The sequence below is a fragment of the Schistosoma mansoni genome, chromosome W (genome assembly GCF_000237925.1).
Source record: "Schistosoma mansoni strain Puerto Rico chromosome W, complete genome".
Lineage (NCBI taxonomy): Eukaryota > Metazoa > Platyhelminthes > Trematoda > Strigeidida > Schistosomatidae > Schistosoma > Schistosoma mansoni.
In genome coordinates, this window is record NC_031502.1 from 3,045,012 (window position 1) to 3,063,453 (window position 18,442).

The 18,442-nt window shown below is 31.9% G+C and overlaps 1 protein-coding gene across 1 annotated transcript; it reads left to right on the forward strand.

Annotated features, from left to right (window-relative positions):
* Positions 1 to 4,107: 4,107 nt before the first annotated feature.
* Positions 4,108 to 9,681, forward strand: Smp_153210 (hypothetical protein; the record flags this gene model as incomplete). Its single annotated transcript, XM_018799934.1, has 3 exons — positions 4,108 to 4,408; positions 4,541 to 4,926; positions 9,637 to 9,681. 3 exons carry the CDS (start codon positions 4,108 to 4,110, stop codon positions 9,679 to 9,681), a joined length of 732 nt encoding a protein of 243 aa, XP_018653797.1.
* Between the last annotated feature and the right edge of the window lie 8,761 nt (positions 9,682 to 18,442).

Below are 18,442 nucleotides of genomic sequence, written 5' to 3' on the forward strand. Positions count from 1 at the left end.
TGGAAATACATTAACTTAGGATTTATCCAATAAGAATGTAATTACTACACCGTCCCCTATATGTACACGGCCATAAATTATTGTCTCAAATTGTTAATCAAATAAAACAAACGGGGTAAGAATATCATTGTCTGTATCTTGGTTTCTTGTTTCTAGTATCAATAATGTTTCAGATAGTAACAGGAATGTTTGTTGACTGACTCTAGATCCAAATTTTATTGTCTAACAAAAATTCGCTCGTTGTGAAAATTAATATCATTGGCTTTGATCTTATATAGAGTACAGGATGAACACCCCTGAATAATCCTACATTAATAAGTGGATATAAACTGTCTTCGAATAAGGTTTGATTATTAAACTTTATCTTCATTTCATTTCAGTAAATAAAACCTATATAGACATCTTTAATACACTTCACTTTTGTATAACCAAAGGAGGGAAGAAGAGGAAAATACATCAACAACATCAACAACGTTTTCAGTATTCAACTTCAAGTTAGCTAAAAGCGTCTGAAACTTTATCAAGTCATTACCGCACATGATTATCAAGTTGAAGCAAACTCAAAACAGTAAATCCGATTATAATATTTGAAGAGTTTGGACCATAGATGAATCAGAGGTTTCAACAAACTTACTGAACTCTAACTATGTGAAAAAGTATAATGAGCGTTACTACAGTAGTGAGCGAAAACACAAAGTGGTGACAATCAAATATATCTGAACACAAAATTACAGAACATATTAGGAAAATATGAGTACCATACAGTAAATACTTCATTTGTAAAATCTCAATCAATCGTCTCAAACTTGACTGTTTCTTTTGCAAATATCAGTCAATCATTTCAGACTTCATTGTTCTTTCGTTTCAACAACAATCATTTTTTGTTCTCGTTCTCTTTTTTTTGATCTTGTTAACCTTCTGCCTTCAGGTATTTCGCTTTCGATTAATGATGTATACTACTTATATCTGTCAACATTAGTAGCACACAGCATACCACCCCAAGTAAAAATGGTTTCTATTAAACATTGAATTTTATTAAATCTTTATATTACCCAATAATGTTTACTCAAAATATTGATCATCCTTTGAAAACTAATCAATACTAGAGAGCTTTCATTTGTAAAAATTGTTTATCAGTTTGTTTATTCTGACATCATTCCCTATATTCATAATTGAAGATAAGTCCCATCAGTTTCTTGCTAACTTTCCCCTACCATTTACATCCAACATATTTTCAATGATATAACTTGAAAGTTGTTTTACGTTTGTTGATTATCTTTTTATGTCATGTTTACCAAAGTTTTTTATTAAAATCAGTTACGCTTGAAGAAATCAGTAGTGAAATAAAAGTTTGTCTTTTTTGTATTTGATATTCAGCTTAAACTTTATTCAATCTAGCAGTGGAATCCAGGACGCGCGTTTCGTCCTATTTGGGACTCGTCAGTTGCATTCACTGCTAGCCACTATCCATCTTTGCTTACAATGCTTGTGAATTAAGGCTAAATGTTCATTATTAGAAAGGTATCCGACAAATGTCCTTGTGAAGACTTCACTTCCTTTTAAACGTAGATTCCTAGAAAAGTCTTTTAAAAACCTAATAGAAACCGTTTTCTCCTCTCTTCCTAAAAACTTGCTACTGCAGGTACACATAAATTCATAAATGTTACTGGAGGTGACGTCGGAAGAGTATCAATCGAACTTTGAATGACATAACGGACACTTCATGTTTTATGGTGAAACTAATTGGTCTTCTCCTTCATATTCTATCGTAAACATTAAGTTTGCATTAGAGTTGTTGAAGTTAATAAATAGTTAAGAAGCACGACTCATATGATTGCAGGTAATTATCGTATAATCAACGTATATGGAGCCGTTTATTCAATCGAAATCTTCAGATTATAGACAAGTGAGGAACTCCACCGAGTTGGTGAAACACTATAATATCTCGAGCTCTCATAATACATACATCAAAATTCATAGTTTCTATATCAAGGATTAGTCATTTTTAAACCATCAATGAGAGATTGTCACATTGAATTAAAACGGAATTAATTTTGATTAAAAATCATAATGAGTAAATCAATCTAATTTTGACTTGTCCTCCCGTCATATCAGTATCCACTTCCGTATATGTGTAGCTTCAATCAATTCACGATACTGAGCACCCATCGCCCATTACCCGTAGCGGGTATACAGAGTTTGACCTCCAGTGGCCACAGCCTTTCACTACGATTTCTGAGATTTCCTCTTTAAGCGAGTTACTAGTTTATCGGCCAGAGGTTCAACTTCCAAGTACGATGTTTTTGATGCCCATAGCTAAGGAGTCCAATTCTAGGACAAAATGGCCATTCAGTCCTTTTTGGTTTACATTGGTAGTCTAGATAACGTTAGTTCATATCTTAAACTATGAAAAATGATCAATTATTATTATTATTTTTTTTTTAATTATTATTAGCTTAATCGTCTGAGGTAGGTTTGATTGACAAATTTATTTGTGTAGACAGGAAATTAATGTTATTATTATTAATGTGATCAGTTTATTATTACCACACTGATTAGTTTATGTGTAGCAAACATGAAATATTTATAGACGTTTGGTTAATGGTTGCAACATATCATACCACATGGTTGCAAAATACCATACAATAACAATCGTTTCCAACATCAAAACTCTTACACATACACATACCAAAAGTTATTCGAGTCAAATGACCATGTGCCTTTTCTCTACGAATATCTTATTTTGTTTTCTTTACTATCCATTTACCTTTATTTGATTAGAGCATTGGCAGATTCAGTCACCATTTCTAATTATGCCTAACTGGTGAAATAACGATTTATTTGATGCAAACTTCATATGCATGTTCCTGATTCAAAATGTTAAATTGATATATGAGTTAGCAAATCTCCATAAACTTAAGACATATTACACACATATCATTTTACAGAATATCGACGTTTATTATAAACGGTAACAGATTGCAAAGTAAAAGAGAGGATTAATACTCTGCATCATCGTTGGCATATCTATGACTGTATCAAGACATTCAGATAACTTGATTAGGGTTGGGCAGTTCATATTACCAAATATATATGGAATTTAAGTCCCTCTGCCATCATCTGACAAAATTGCTAATGAAAGAATTCAATTAGCACGATTAAAGAGACAAAAGAAGACAATGAGATCTAAGGTGATAACCAGTCACAAACAAGGCCACCACATCAAACTGGTTAAGGGGTCATTTCTTCATAAAGTAAACATTTATGGTATTGTCGAAGACGACAATAAAATCTCAACAGTTAAACCATTTAGCTCAGAGAAGGCAATAACACTGAATGTGTTTGTTTATGTTGAATTAATTTGACAATTGTAAGGTTTAAACGATTACTCAATAAGCTCATATGAAAGTCCCAGAATTATGAACATATGAATATGAACTACGATATTACTATCAATTATCCTTTCTACTCTCAAAGCATGCTAATAATATACATTTAAATTTACGCGGAAGGAATAGAAATCTCTCAATACAATTTTTATCTATTACTATAGGTTAGTCCTCATTTTGTACACCACTACGATTTAATAAACGTGAGTTTTGTCTAATTAATGTAGTTCGTGTCAGTGTGATTCTAACCTACGGCTGTTCAAAAACCAACCAAAAAAAATATATTACAAACAATCCATTGATTCAAATTTACTTGATATTGTTTACTTGAATATTCACATTGATGTGTTGCGACTGCAATTGATCAGTCTCTTATTGGCATATGTGCATACTGTGCGTATTGCCTCGATCTAGCCTTAATTCACATGTATTCTAAGCAAAGTTTGGTACTGGCAAGCAGTGGTATTCCAGACGCAAGTTTCGTTTCATTCGGGACTTGTCATTGGTTCTTTCATTTTATACCATGTGTAAAGTATAAAAAATAAAAAATTTTTAGGTGGCCAGCATTTGATTGGTCCATTTATCCACATAACTTTTAATGGCCAATCAACATTCAAATATAAACAGCCAATCAGAATAAAATATTCTAATCAAGTTTTAAATATTAATATGACTGTTGTCAGGGTTCTTCGAGTATTTGTCATAAACATCCGCAAATATGTCTTATACTAATGAAACTAATTTACAATTTTCATTTACATTTTATTATTATGTATATTATCTTGGTAATTGTGAAGATATTATTAATCCAAATAAATATAATAAACCAATGTCATTACCAGAGAAATGGCAACAATTACCTATATTATGTTTAACATTTATTGCTTTTTTAATGAATGCTATTACATTATTTATATTTATATTTGGTGAATTCACTATTAATCATTTATCTTCAATGAATGAACCAAAATCAAGAGCTACATCATCAATATTATCAAAGAATAAATCAAAATTACATGGTAGATCAAGAAGTTCCTTTTTAACAAGTCTTATCATTCTAAGTATCTTTGAAGTGATCTTTAATTTATTTACATTTTTATTTAAATTAATTGAAATTTTTTCACCAAATTTTATTCATCAAATCCCATTAGATCCAAAGAATCATATACCACCAGATATGAAATTACTGATCATACCTGTTATACAAAATATAATCATGTTTATTGCTGATATTGGTTTAATGTGTAGAAATTGGTGTATATGTTTAATAACTATAGCACGTGCTGAAGTTGTAATATGGCCATTAGGTTCAAAATTATGGCAACGTATTTTAAGGAATCCGCGTAGATTCAAATTGATCTTTATGATATTTTTTGTGATTTCAATGATCATCTCTGCATTTAAACATACAGATTATATTGGTCAATTATGCTATGATGAACAATATAAAAAATATAGTTTATGGTCAGAAGAATATTTTTGGACTTATGAAAATTTTTCAAAATATATGACATTTATTGTATTACCATATCAAGCGGTAATACCATGGTTTATTATAACAATATTTACTATACTTATATTATTTCGATTGAAACCATGGAAACATGATAAAAATTTAATATTATTTTGTGATAATACAAAATCATTAGATGATATACCTGATATACAAGGATCACAACCATCACCACCACCACCACAACAACAACAACAACTCCAAGAACAACAACAACGCCAACAACAATGTTGTATACAACAAGATGCTTTAAGAAAACGTCAACAAGGTCAAATGAAAGCAACACGAATTGTATTATGTGTTGCTATTATATTTGGTTTATTAGAATGTATGAATTTTATTATATCTATATGTCAAACAATTAAAATTTTACCTAATAATTATATAAGTCGTATATTAGAAACTATTGGTAATACATTAATTGTCATTGATTCAATATGTAATTTCTTTGTATTTATAACAATGATGTTATATTTTCGTCAATTATTTACCAAAATATTTCTATGTAAAGAATTTATTAATCATAATAATAATAATAATACTACTAATAGTTGTAGTAGTAGTAATGTATCACAAAAGAATACATCATATACATCTATTAATTAAACATGGTTACTTGTTGGACTACTACTACTACTACTACTTGGCATTATATTACTGATTATAATTTGCTTAATAAGATAATATATTACTAATATTTATTGATTTATGTAAAAGTATTGATTGTTCAGTTATTACACCTTGATATAACATACCATTATCGTTATATACAATAAACAATCTTCTCCCAGAGATAAAAAAAAAAGCCCATTTACCCATTGACTTCTATGAAATGTATCATCGGAATAACACAATTATTATTATAACGATAGTTATTGCTTCCATATATATGATTCAGGTATTGTTTTGTTTATCCAGGTTCAATCTGTTATATGTTTGTCCTTTTTTTTTAAAAAAAAAACATTTTCGTTGTTTGTCTTCAAATGAAATTCTCTTTTATATATGTGTATATGCAATGATTGTAAAATATTTAAAGTAAACAAAAGACATACTACAGATAATTTATAAAGATCTTTTATTTTTTTTTTGTTTTACTGATTTGAAGTAATTTGGGATTATCAGAAGGGGGTGCCTTTGTGTGGAGATTTTAGTTATTTTATATAGTTGAGATCATGAGTCCATTGGAGCTAGATCATCATGGAAAACCTAGAATTATTCAGTAATGATAGTTTATTATGATGAGTTACTTCATATATAAATATTCCATTAAAAAATGTTAATATCAATGAACATAGTCTTCATATAAATTTTTAAAAGATTATTACAGATTTCTCTAAACAATATGTTGATTCCGTTGATAAACTAGAACTCTTCTTGGATCTCTTTTAAGCTTATTGCTAGTTCTGTTAAGGAATATCTGTTGCATATGTTCATACACTTATTGACGAGTCAATAATTACATTTATACATTTCAACAATATATCTGGAGCTCAAAATAGCTAATAACCAAAAGTAAAGTCATAAATTTGAACTCAGTAATGTAAAATTTTAGTTGGTTTATGAAGCTGAGATTTAGAGAAATATCATAACCATCACCGAAAATTTCAAAATATCTATGTGTAGATGTTTACACAAAACGCTTCAGATACATTAGCTAATCAACTACTGTGTGAGACAATAAAGCAGATGACAATTGAGGAGGAAATCAGAAAACGATGCTGAAAAATCGTCCTCAAATGCCCTGCTACTGCCGAGAGTGGGGAGAGTCCGCTCTCCCTCTCTAAATGTTCTCATATAGCCACGCGTATATAGCCTTTACCAGGGAAGTCCTACTCACTTCCTTCTCGTAGCATTACTGTTGTTTACGAAATTGAGAGGAGGAAAAGTGAATGTCTAGTGCTTTAACCGGGTTGGTGGACACGAAAAGTCCACCAAGAGGAGTTGGAAAACCCTGATTTCAAATCAATGGTGCACATGGACTCTAGTACCCTGAGGGAACAAATGGCGTATGAATCAATCGTTGGTCACTGGCTACCATGGGATTGCATCTTCTTACGATGCTCCACTGTCTTGTGGATCCGACGTTTAGGTAGAAAGCTCGAACTATGGCCCCCTAGGAAAATCACGTGCTTCAGTTTGGGCACCTGGGCAGTATCACACAAATCAAATGAGATTTGTGCGGCGCTGAAATTGAATAGAACGCACTACGTAAATCACTAGAGTAAAACTCAAAGTAATCTCATCAATTTAGAAGAAAAATTCATCAACCAAATAACAAATATCGCCAGAAATCGAACTCAGACTTTAATACCATGAATGGTAATATCTCGAAAGGAAAGACTGGGACAGAATTGGTTGAAGATTCCTAATACTTTTCCCCATACTCGGTAGCTGGTTCAAATTCAAATCAACATTAGTTAACTAGATATCCATTCAGAACTATAAAATTATTTCTCCAAATTAAACAAAAACATACATTTCAATCAATTATATATTGAAATACTTTAGTTCTTCTTCTTGATAAAAGAAAACTGTGGGCTTTTTTCTTATTATAACTCTCATTGTTCAAGTGTTTCTTTATATGATACACTTTGTATTCAACATATAGGTCATCAGCTGATGATTATTATTTCAATATCAGATAAAAGGTACTGATAATGTCTGGTTTCTGTTACCATTTATTATGTAATCTAATATAAGTTATCTGATAGACTAGGTAAATAAGAATTGTGATTATCTGATAAGAGTTATAAGCATGATATTGAAGAATATTTATATTATAACAGCTCATCTACAAATAAGTCTGTTTATGGTTAATTTTGTTGAGACCTTTTATGAATTTATATAACAAACAATGTGGTCCGCATAGTAACAATGCATTACAATCATCATCACTATCATATCTGTATAAACATGGACAATTCATCACATGTTACAACCTACTCACATATCTCTCTCCAGCTTAAATGTTGATCGTTTAAATATCATTCGATGAGTAATTCTCTTTCCCATGGATATATGTGATCGAATCCTATCATTAACCTTTACATTGACTAGCTACGCCTTCATTCGATCTGATTATAAATTCGCCAATGTATTTACTCACTGACACACACTTTAACCCCTCCCTAATAAAAGTAAACACTTTCATTGAATTTTGTCTTGAAAAAAATCACTGACACTAACAACAGAATTACGAAATATAAAAAGAAGTAAATGTATCATACAAGAAAGGAGTCTGAAATTTCAAGTGTTCGAAAGAAACCTTTATACATGAAACTACAATTCAACGGGGATGTGGCTTGAGATAGGTTAACGAATGTAATTAGCAGGACATTCTACGCAGCCAATCTTGCGTTGACTTTCTCGAGTCGATACTCAAACGAAGGAAAAGTTATCTGAGTTGGCCACCTCTATGTACATTTACAAGTTCAGCTGCTCCTGTGAAGATAGCTATATTGGGTGTACTACTAGGCAACTTAACCAACGAATGAGTGAACATCTACCAGCATGGTTTGGGAAGGGCCAGATAAAAACAATACGCAGTTCTATCTTGGCACATCTAGTTGATAGTGGTCATAATGTAGATAAATCAAAATCATTCCATCATTTCCCAACGGAGTTGGTTTCCGTCTCCTTCATATAGCTGAAGCCATAGGAATTCGTACATTTCACCCCAATTTATGTGTATAGAATAAATTCGTAACCCTCCTATCCATTCCATGGCCGGACATAACAAATGACATTAATTAGATTTTATTTTCAATTTTGTTATCATTTGTTTGTGATTTTCCGCCTCATTCCGGTTTTATTCTATCTACTTACATGCTTCTTATTACGCAATGATTTTTATGTTTTGTGATGACTATTCTAACCCACGTTTGACCTCCTATTTCCAATGTGTAACTATTGATAAGACTTTCGTTATCGTAATTTACTATTCTTACTACTATCAGTACACCTGACTTCCCACTTTCAACTTGTACTTTTAACTATTATTATGCTCGGTGACGTATTCTATTTCATTGTTTATCAATGTTGAAAGCGTGAGTCAATTGAAGCTAGACCACCATGGAAAACCTGGAAACACTGGACGGCCGTTTCGTCCTATTATGGGACTCCTCAGCAGTGCGCATCCACGAACCCGCTCTCGCGAGTGAGATTCGAACCCAGGACCTACCAGTCTCGAGCCGAAGCCCTTAACCGATAGACCACTGAGCTGGCATCCAACGGTGTTAATGTCTAACTTCAACTGATCCACGAAGTTGAGCAACCATTCACCAATTGTCTTCAGTGAGTTCCTATCTCACAACAGACGTGGTTTTGAACTCCACTGGTCACTGCTTCTCACTAGAGCTCACGCTTTCAACATTGATAAATACTAAATCTCCACAAAACCCCTTCTATAATTAATATTTCATTGTTATCAATATTGACTCAAATAGCCTTGATTGGTCTAACATTTTCATATAAATATTCATATATATTAGAGTAAAGCCTGATGACGATCTAATTGACAACAATTGTTCGCTTACATGTATTGTTCTAAATATAAGAAAAATATTGATTGGTTATTCTCTTCATGGTAGAACTCTACAGTGATTTATATCTTTGACTTCACAATAGTTACAATGATAACGATTGATTGTTTCATATTATAATAATCCTGATGTATACTCAAATCTCAAATAAAATAATGTATAATATATTACTTTTGTTCATATATTTATACAGATAATCCATTGTAGTGTAATTAATTCAGAAAGAGAAACCTTATAAGGTAATGCAATAAAATCTATTACCAATTGTTCATTTGAAAAGACATTTAGAATAAATTAGACCTAAGATTGGAATAATTTATGTAAAGTAACTTATTAATTGTAATAGTTGAGATCATGAATTAATTGAAGCTAGACCATCATGGAAAACCTAGAAGCAGTGGACGACCGTTTTATCCTATTGTAGGACTCCTCAGTGTTGCACATTCACGATCCCGCCTCACGATATTCAAACCCAGGACCTATTAATTATCAGTAAGAGGGAGATTTGAATAAAGTAAATACTGAAACATAAAGAGTAATGACGTTTCTAGAACTCAACAATTTTAGTATCAAGATATATGTTTATGGATTTTATTTACATGAGAAATGAGATATTGCAAAGGTAGTGTAGCATAGGAACTGACTTCAGCTGAATAAAGAACTGGAAATCAATAACATTGGAGATCTATTTCATCCCAGTTTAAAAGCCCTCATCGGTCTATGATGCTCAAAATGAGCATCGTCTACGAAACTTTCATTTAAGTAATAGTTTTGTGTTCACTAGTGACTAACCTTGAACACGATTTCCGATGTTCTAATTACATATTGTAGATGACGGAGATAAGCATTATCAGGTATGAAAAGTATGTATATATTATTGACATAGACAGATAACAGTAGTTTTACAATATGAATTAATTCGACTTAGAAATTAAACACTTTGATTCCAACTTCAGAAACGTTTGGATCATACTCCATATGCAGATAATGTATGAATGATTAAAAACAACTCATTTACCTTTCCAATTATCTGAAAAATTGGTTTACAATAAGTCACAGAACGTCAGAAATCCAATTTTCTACACAATGGTACTTGACATATATAATATTTCTATCATTAATAATCTAACCAATATTCACTATACTCGAAATTCTCAAGTTAGACCTTGGTAATAACAATTAAATTTCTTAACTTTGTTAGAAATTGGTGGGGATTCGGCCAGCTAGACTGAAAGAAGAAATACTCCAACTATTTCCTGTATAGAATACGAAAAAAAGTACAAAAAACGATGCCCAAGTATCCGGTTTGTTTATCTAGTACGGTAGAGTAAAACTTTTTCGTATTGTTAGCAAACAGTTATCCAAAGCTGTTTCTTTTAAACTTTTTAGAAAGTGAGATTAGTTCATTGAATTCAAACACTTTGATTGTGAACATTTCATGACCATGAACTAACAATGTAAACTGTCATTTGTTTGACAAGTGTTCTCTTCTTTAAGTTATCGCAATTTCATAGCATTTTAAACTTGTACCTACATCAAACACTAGTTTGTGGGTCAGTATAATGTCAAACACAATCTGGACATCGAAAATAATTTCAGAATAACATATGTTCAAGGGTTTTATAAATTTTCAGTAGTACATTGTGAGTATGAAAATATTTACATGTTGAGCAACATTACTTCCGGAGATTTTATCGTCATATATATCTTAACTTTGACGTAAAGTAAACAAAGGTTCAGAGAAGGTTATATAAATTTGATAACAACCATGTAAACAAAGGCACCACATTCAATTTAGTTTATCGGTTCATGTGTATGTATGATGACATAAGAAAGAGTGATCGTTATCTTTAAGTAAATGGGGCTGAAAACATATCTAAAGGTTTACAAATACAAACAAATCCCAATATTCTTATATGAGTATATGATAAACAAACACCTTCAATTGCTTAACGTTTATTTGACGCAGGCCATAGAGTTGATATCCAATCAACTTTTTGTGGTGTTGTGTATAGGATCTCAGAGACAAATACTTAGGTTTGTTCAAGCTTTAGCTATACAAACACTTAAACTCCATATATGTATTCAGAAACTGTTCTCTATCACTTGGAATCTACCAAATTATTATCGACTGATTAGTTTAATTTTTCTTATCTTATAATTTGTCTAGTTTGACCCTTATTTTTTATATCTAAGTATCCTAACAATCAAGTGAATAATTAGATTGATCGAGTTGTATTGAGTTATTATGCCATATGGTTCTGATGAAATTCACCCCCTCACTGTACTATCCAAACATAAAAGTATTTAAAGAGGGATTAGATACTGAGTAGTAGTAGTCGATGTCAAGACCTTAGTGCTGATCAAATTCGATCAATTAATTTATAACATGGTTAATAATTGAAGAGATTCTACATCATATTTATTTGTACTACGATATTGAATGTATTTTTAAGTCAATTCACAGGAAATCCTGGAACTAGGATTCTTGTTAGAGGAAACTCGTAAATAACATCTATCTGCTGTGTCATAGTAACTATTTGCTCATCACGAAACTTAAACTTGGGTCACCCAAAGTTGCAAATGAAAATATCCCTAATCAGCTGATCGGATTATTTGTGAAACTCAACATTGTGTGAATCTTCTTCAACCAGTCACTATAAAACTAGTTATTCACTTCCAATGTATTTATATGTCACAAAAGGGTTTTGTGGAGATTTTAGTAATTTCATATAGTTAAGATCATGAGTCAATTGAAACTAGACCATCATGGAGAACCTGGAAGCATAGGATGGCCGTTTCGTCCTACTGTGGGACTCCTCAGCAGTGCACATCCATGATCCCGCCTCTCGCGATTTATATGTACTGAATTTTTCTTTTAACTAAGAACAAGATTTACAAAATACAAGTTTTCACCGTTTTCTAGTAAAAAACTCTTTAAGTTATAGAATGATTGGGAAAGATACTTTTGAAGTAAATATAATTCGTATATACAACAATAGAAGGGATACTAATATGAATATGTTTATCATAGTGTACAATATCAACATGTTTTGTGTCATATTAATGAAACAAAAGTCATACCCAATGGAATAATTAATAGTTTATAGGATATTCTGACTATCCAATGGACATAAAATGAACATGATTAACAGTTGTGTTTTTTTGTCAAGTTGTTTTCACTTACACTAAGCCAACAAAAGACAAAGAAAACACAAAAAACCTTAGTGCTAATAGCATGTAATTATTGTTTGAACTTACTAATGATGTATAAATAATTGTATCCTATACAATTCAATAAAACATATACAATGTAAAGTATCCTACATATAATCTATAGAGAACAAATTGTATTGTAGTATATACCATTTACACTGAATCATGAGATGAATGAAATTTAAAGCTTCTTTCCTTTTTTTTGACAATTCATTAGCTATGAAAGTGTTTGTGGAAAATATTTACCTTAGCAACAGATATATACATAAGAATCCTAGTTGCTTATTATGTACTAAGTTGTATACTGTCTGATATAAACAAAGAACCACTGGTAACATGACAATTCTTATTGTATTACAATGGATAAAGTCATATTGTAAGTATTATAAATGTTAGTAACCTTGGAAAAAGTCATTATTAATTATTTTGAACTAAGATTGTTTACATGTCAGTATTCGAAGGAGTTACTGGTGTTTCGAAAGGTTTTTTTGAGAATCTAACAATACAGTTTGATGATATAAGAAAATGTTTGTTAAAGATCCTTGTGCAAGCTATGGGATTTCAAACTTTTCATCAAGGACTAATTTTACCATCTTAACTATTAAAGGTTACGAAATATTGGACAAATTTCCCGTCTAAAAATAGGATTTCTAAAAATTACTTATTCTAGACACTACTAGGAATCGAAATCAGGATATTCAAGTGTCACTGATGAGAATTCAGCATTTTATCCCCTGACTTTCCATCCAAAGGTTTGTATGTTTAACTTCAATCGGTTCATGTTACCACGTGATCATCAAACATCATCACTGGTGATATTTGTGTAACTCACGATAAAGCTGGACTTAATCGTTCGTGGTTTCACAATAGAGCTCTGGTAGTGACTACAAAAATTTAGCCACTAGTGAGCATTTCTTTATCTTTATTATAGGATGTTGTTGAGACTGTTAAACTTAACAGTTTACATTATTGGCTGCTGCTAAATGAATAACCTCTGGAAACCATGAAACCATGGACAAATATTTCATCGCTAGAAGTGAATATCATGACGTTATTCCCAGAATTTTTATTTACTTATTTACTAATTTACATAAATAAAATAATTTAGAATTCACGCTTCAATTAGTATTTACAACGTCCGAAGTTGTCCTGCGCATTTAACTACTAGATAAAACATATGTTAAGTTGAATGTTACATCAAAAATCCTTAAAAAAAGGTGATTTATTAGTTACAACGAAATAGTTTAGCCAAACTTTTACATTTGAGTTCATTTTTGTGGTAAGCTTCGTTAATCAATCATCTGAATAAACGTTATTATATAATTCCAAACGGTGTTTGAGTTCAAAAAGCAATAAGATGCGACGACTACAATTTATTCGTGGATAACACAGATAACAAAATTATAAGCACATCGAGTAAATTTGGAGCAGAGAGGTAAATGTGTGTGAGTGAGTAAATACATTGGCGAATTAATGAGCAAATTGAATGAAGGAGTAGCTAGTCAATGTAAAGACTTATAATAGGATTCGATCATATATTTACATGAGAAAGAGAATGACTCACTGAATGATATTTAATGATATCAACATTTAAGCTAGAGAGAGATATGCGAGTAGGTTGTTACATGTGATGAATTGTCCATGTTTATACAGACATGATAGTGACGATGACGGTAATCATAATAGAAATAAATAAATGAATTGTTACTATCCGTATAATATTGTTTGTTAGATAATTTAATAAAAGGGCTTGAAAAAAAAAAATAACTATAATGGAAACTAATTGTCGAAGTGTTGCTATATTCTATAAAGATAGTTTTGTTGATCTCATTTCATAAGCCGTAACAACGGCATAAATAAAGTACACAAAAACAATGTGATTACCACTCTGGTTAAGCTTTGGTTATACAGAAATCGAAACCGCCCTTATGTGTTCAAAGACAATTTGATTACATTTCAGTTGAACAACGTCTATTCATTAGTTTGAACAGCTGTCTATTGTCGACTGATAATAACCATAATAATACTATTTCACATAATAATGACAGATCTCAATAACTTTGTTTATTTTGCTTCAGTTCGAAATAATTAAAATGGAAGTTCGTGACTATATAATTTCTAGCTTAATTATTTTATAAAAAGAATCATTTCAAAAAAAGGTATTTACCCAGCTGTTATTGTACTAAATTCATTATATTTCGTAAATACATTCTAAATAAAGCAAATCATTTATCCTTTATCAATAATGTTTCTATCTGTTTACTTTTGAAACAAAAGAATTCTTATTATATTGGAACATTTGTAGACATTGAATTCATTTGGTATTGTTTGTTTTGAATCTTCCCATTGATGTTCAGGATTGTAATTGATCGGTCACTCATTGACATATGTGCATACTGTGCGTATTGCCTCGATATAGCCTTAGTTCACAAGCATCATAAGGAGAGATAGATAGTGTCTAGCAGTGGAATCCAGGACAAGGCACGTTTGGTTCTATTTGGGACTCGTCAGCTGGATGTAGCTGCATCTCAGAGTTGATTTTCACTCTGAAACTCGAACCCAGTACCGTTCGCTTCAAACGCTATCGAGTTATCCACTTAGCTACTGAGTCATGATAGCCATTGTAGACATTGTTCAGTTTGAGGAAATTAAAAAAACCATTATGTGAATTCAGTTAGTTAACTACTAAGAACCAAATACAAAAGGATTGTAATTCCTTCATAAAATTTAACTTCTCAGCATTTTGAACTAATAACTGCGTTAGGTATAGACGATAAAAGTTTCAAAAATTGGATTGTGTTCATTAACTTTCAATTCCAAATTTGAGAATCATTTTTTTTCGATTTTTAACATCAAACGATACACTTATTGAAAAATTTGTTAAATTTTAAATTATCAGTGATTTACAGAAGATGAATTAAAAAATCATTCGATCTGAAGTAAAAAGGATCTTACATGAGTGACATTGATCACCACTCAGTGACCAATCAATTGAAAATACATCTCAGCCCTACAGGAAGTCAGTCGTGGCCCGAATAGCTCAGTGGCAATATCTCTGAGTGTGAAGTTAGGTGACACGGGATCGAATCCGTCAGAGAGCATCAGTTCCCTCAAGATTGAAGGTACACCATGCTGACGAGTTCCATATAGCACGAAACCTAGATCCAAGGTTTCCTGTTGACTACCTCTAACGACCATCTTGACCATACATTTATTTTGGATGAGTATTCTACGCTATCATGTACAGCTGTTACGTTTGCTACTGATGCCGACAGATATAAATAGTATGTATCATCAATCGAGAGTGAATTACCTGGCAGAAGAAGGTTGAGAAAATCGAACGAAACAGAATGAGAACAGAAAGTTGATAGGTGTGGAAACGAAGGAATAGTCAAGTCTGAGACAATCGATTGACATTTAACAAATGAATTATTTACTATAAAATTCTCATGTTTTACTGAGATGTTCTATAATTTTGTATTCAAATACATTCAATTGTCTCCATTAATATTTTTATCAGTGTTCATTAAATCAACAACTAACCATAGGCACGAATATAATAAAATCTTTATCCATTCATTAACATTTATACAGAAAAAATAATTAGTTCACAATTAAAGGGAAGTGAAATAAGAAAGTCGATACCGAAAACTCATATTGTTACGTAATCAACTTTTAATCTCACATGATGTTGTTTACTTGTATCTTCCCATTGTTATTTTGGTCTGCAATTGATCAATCTCTTGTTGGCATATGTGCATCCTGTGCAGACTGCCTTAAGTCACGAGCTTTATAAGCAAAGATGGATAGTGGCTAGCAATGGAATCCAGGACGCGCGTTTCATCTTATTTGGGACTCGTCTGGATGTACCTGAATCTCAGAGTTGATGTTCACTCTGTTAGTTAAAGCAATATTGAGTCAGCCCGCACAGGATGCACATACGCCAACCATAGACTGATCAATTGCAGTCCTAAACAACAAAGGGAAGATACAAGTAAACAACACCTTGTGAATTTAAACTTCACCCAATTACACAAGCAAGCGGCTATCAGGACTCAGTAGGTGAGTGTATAACGTGATGGCGTTTGAAGCGAAAGGTACTAGGTTCGAGCCCCAATGTGAACATCAACTATGAGATGATGGTACATCCAGCTAACGAGTCCCAAATAGGACGAAACGCGCATCCTGGATTCCACTGCTAGCCGCTATCCATCTCTGCTTAACTTTTAATTTATTTCATCCGTTTTTTTCTATATTACAAAATATTTCTAATTGTTTGTCTTGTACATGATAATTTGTTATATAACAGCTTATGCTTTATGCTTTCAACAGAGATTAGTTTTGCTCATGTCTCTTAGTCATTATTCGAATTTCACTTATATTCCTTTGTTAGTCAACCTCTTTCGTGGTTGAAAGCGAATAATGTTTTCTAATAAACCATTTTTTTCTGTAGGCCTATCATACTGTTTTTTTTAAACATTAATATATTGATGAAGCGACATCCAGCTGACGAGTCCCAAATAGGACGAAACGCGCGTCCTCCTATCCACTGCTAGCCACTGTACATCTTTGCTTATAATGCTTGTGAATTAAGGCTATATTGAGGCAATTCGCACAGTATGCACATATGCCCATAAGAGACTGATCAACTGCAGTTCTAAACGTCAATGGAAAGATTTAAACAAACAATACCAAGTGAATTAACATATTGATACTATGAATAATTAATCTTATAAACAATTAAATCCATTATGCATTTTTGAATTAATCAGGATATTTCTGTAAACGTGGTATATAATATATGGAGTTATTTTTTCTGATAAATAATACCAGGTTGTATGACGTTGATAAAAATTCATAAAACAAACGATTTTCCGCTTTTCTTTTAAATTTTGTTAGAAATACTAGCCAGTCACCGTCTTTCCTTAGAATGGTTGTGACATAAGACAATATCAGAACATTCCGCATATGATGCACATGTGTCAATGAGAGACTGATTAATTGCAGTCCTAAAACAATGGGAAGATTCAAACAACTGTAGTGTACGAAGACCTGGCGCGCAACGCCAATTTATTGTTCTATACAAAATCACACAGTTTCTTTGTAAACTATGACAATCATGCATTAAACAGATCATGTGCATACCTTCCTTCAGTTCTCATTTATATACTTTGTCATTCTTTCCAACTTCCTGTTACTCCGATTGCTTTTCCTTTTTCTTCCTCTTCTTTTTATTTCAGTCTTCTACTGGTAAGCATTCTAATTCCTGCTACATACTACTTATATATGTATGCATAAGTAGCACATACAACCAAGACAAAAATGAATTAAAATATTTTTTTGTCTTATTCGACTTTAAAGTAGAAGAATTTTATAAATTTCTAATAATCTTCAGAACTTAGAACAGAGATTTAATTTTATGGACGTCATTATCTTAAAACATCTGTGACTGAGAGCAAATAAAGTGAAATGATGATCGGTTCATAATGGAATCTCATTTCATGTACGATAATTGTGAATTCCTAAACACTGTGCAATACAATGGCTTATATCCATGTTAAATGTAGCCTCTGCCAGGGAAGTCCTACTCACTGCCTTCTCGTGGCGGGGGTGTTGTTTACGAAATTGAGAGGACGAAAAGCGAATGTCCGGCGCTTTGACCGGGTTGGTGGACACGGTAAGTTTACCTAGGGGAGTTGGAAAACCCTGATTCCAAACCAATGGTGTACATGGGCTCCAGTATCCTAATGGAACAAATGGCGTATGAATCAATCGTTGGTCAG